At 42.3% G+C, this 2384-nt stretch overlaps 1 protein-coding gene across 1 annotated transcript in view; it reads left to right on the forward strand.

Moving 5' to 3' along the window:
- Positions 1 to 297: 297 nt before the first annotated feature.
- The window catches only part of LOC106792599 (myb-like protein AA), a gene marked incomplete at its 5' end in the record, with an annotated part of 9036 nt that continues 6949 nt past the window's right edge, over positions 298 to 2384 (forward strand). Inside the window, one exon of the mRNA XM_014759070.1 lies at positions 298 to 1830. Within this exon, the coding sequence (XP_014614556.1) occupies positions 298 to 1830 (1533 nt within the window). The remainder of the gene's footprint in view (positions 1831 to 2384) is intronic.

Consider the following 2384-nt stretch of genomic DNA (forward strand, 5'->3'; position numbering starts at 1 on the left):
GATACACAAGAAATCTCATTGAATTCAATTGTTTGCTAGCAGAGATCAGAAATTTGATGAACGTGGAATTATGACACTGCCTAAACAAATGGCAAAAGAACATCGAATTAAAACGGACAAGTACTTAATTGAATGAAAGTTATATTTGTCAGAAAAAATTAGGTATTTTCTTTCTCATTTAAAATCTGCAATTACTTAATTGCCAACCCAATAGATATATATATATAGAAATAAGAATGTGTAAAATAATTTAACGAAATGAAACTCAAAAAAATCAAATTGTTTGTTTAACAATAGCAACAGTGCGGCAGCAGCAGCAGCGGTGGAGGTTCGACAGAGGGTGTGGTGGTCAGCTGTAGCAGCAATAGCAACGTCGTTGGAGGTGTTGTTGTAGGTGGTGGTGGTGGTGGTGGTGTTGTAAACAACAGAAGAAACGAATGCAACAACGTTGTAGTAAGTAGTAGCGGTGTAGTAAGTGGCATGGATTGCATGCCCCACCGTCCAGGGCCGTTCCATTATTTGATAAACGAGCAAGCGAAGTCGTTGGTAGCACTGCAGGAGTTGCAGAATGAGGTCGGCGCCCTTCTCGAGTTCCGGGACCTCGTCATCGAGACGTTCCCAAACCTCCGGCACAAGATGGCTGCGACGGCGTCGGCGGGTGCGTCCGTGATGTCCTCCAGCCAGAATTCCCATATACCGTTGCCTTTATCGAGCCCATCATCGAGAAGGGTTAGCGAATGGGAACCGGGTAAAGTTAGGAGACGAGTAGTAGCAAGGGAACAACAACAACAGCAACAGCAACAACAACAGCAGCAGCAACAACAACAACAACAAGCAACCGAGTCTTCCTCATCGTTGCCAAGAAGTCGTAGCAATTCTCAAAGCGGGGGTACCAAAAACAACTGCAGTGCAACCGTTCAGGATTCCGGGTTCAGTACGGAGACCTCGTCGAAGGACAGTGCATCTACAGCGATAGCCCCAAGACCTAGCAGCCCTCGGGCTGGCGTTTTGTTGGACGAGGCCGAAGATGAACTATGGAATCTCCTCGACGTCATACATCGGAAGGGTATCAGGCTTCGAGAGGAAGTCGAGTGTCTCCAAGGTCGTTTGGAAAGTGTCACCACCGAGGACCTTGCCTCTGGCGACGACGTTTTGGAAGCCGTTAGAAAGGTAACCCATTTGGATAGCACCGAACACCACCACCACCACCAAACAACCGATCTTCAACTCGACAAGAGTAACAATCCTAGAGAATCCCAAGTGAGGCTTTTGAGAAGGGAAAAGGAACAATTGTTGGATAAGGTTGCCGAATTAGAAGCCGAGACGATATCGAGTCGTGCCCGTGCACAGGAATTACAAACGGAATTGGCTGCATTGTCAGCATTGAAAACTGGTCTCGAGGATAGATTGAAGGCCGAATACAACGATTCGGATCTTTTGTCACCGGGTGCACAGAGATTGCAACCGATAGCTCCGGTTGTATTGTCGACACCTAAAAGTGTTAATGTTAGTAACATCAAAAGCAAGTCCTCGGCTTTCGCGTCGGTTGCGAAAAATCATAAGAGTCGTTTTCGGACGAGGACCATAGAAAAAAATGTATTGTTGGACGCGGTGGCAGCACACGTTGACAGTGAACGTCGGGAATTCGATATCGAAGCTAGCGTGATCGAGAGAAGAGCCAGGTTGGGGGCATTGGATTCCGTCCTAGTATCACCTACGAGAGTGACCCACGTGAAGGATGTCGATTCTGGTAAAATTGCGGCAATACTTCGTGAAAATTCACCACTCGAGTTGCAACGGCACCTAATCACAACCACCGTCCATAATCAAGTAAGATCGTATCTCTGTCGTTGTCGTCGTCGTCTTTGTCTATATGATATCATGTTTAGTTTTTTTAATTAATAATCATTATCAAAAACATTATTATTAAGTTTAATTCTTAGGGATGTTTTTTTTTTGGACAGGTTTAAGTTAAATGAACAATCTCTTTATCCGTTGAACGTTTCGTCCCTATATTTGGGACTTCCTCAGCAACTTGATAGTTGTGTTCATAAGTCAATATAACATCATTTTTATTACAGTCATAAGTTTAATTTAATTTAGCATGTGAAGTTCAGGAAATGTTAGAGAATGCAATGCTGTAAATTGTGCATCTTTGCAATTTTTTGGAAAAGTTTTGGTAAATATTGTTTATACTAAAAGTTAATAGATTTAGATAAAACTTATACTAAATTGAAGTACATTCTTTTGTTTATACGTAGAATGCCTTTTTAAATTATAAATCGATTTGCAAAGGTTCAGAAAATGTCAGAGAATGCAATGCTGTAAATTGTGCATCTTTGCAATTTCTTTGAAAAGTTTCGGCAAATATTTTTTATACTTTT

This window comes from Polistes canadensis, unplaced genomic scaffold (genome assembly GCF_001313835.1).
Source record: "Polistes canadensis isolate GaletaPanama2010 unplaced genomic scaffold, ASM131383v1 scaffold_491, whole genome shotgun sequence".
Lineage (NCBI taxonomy): Eukaryota > Metazoa > Arthropoda > Insecta > Hymenoptera > Vespidae > Polistes > Polistes canadensis.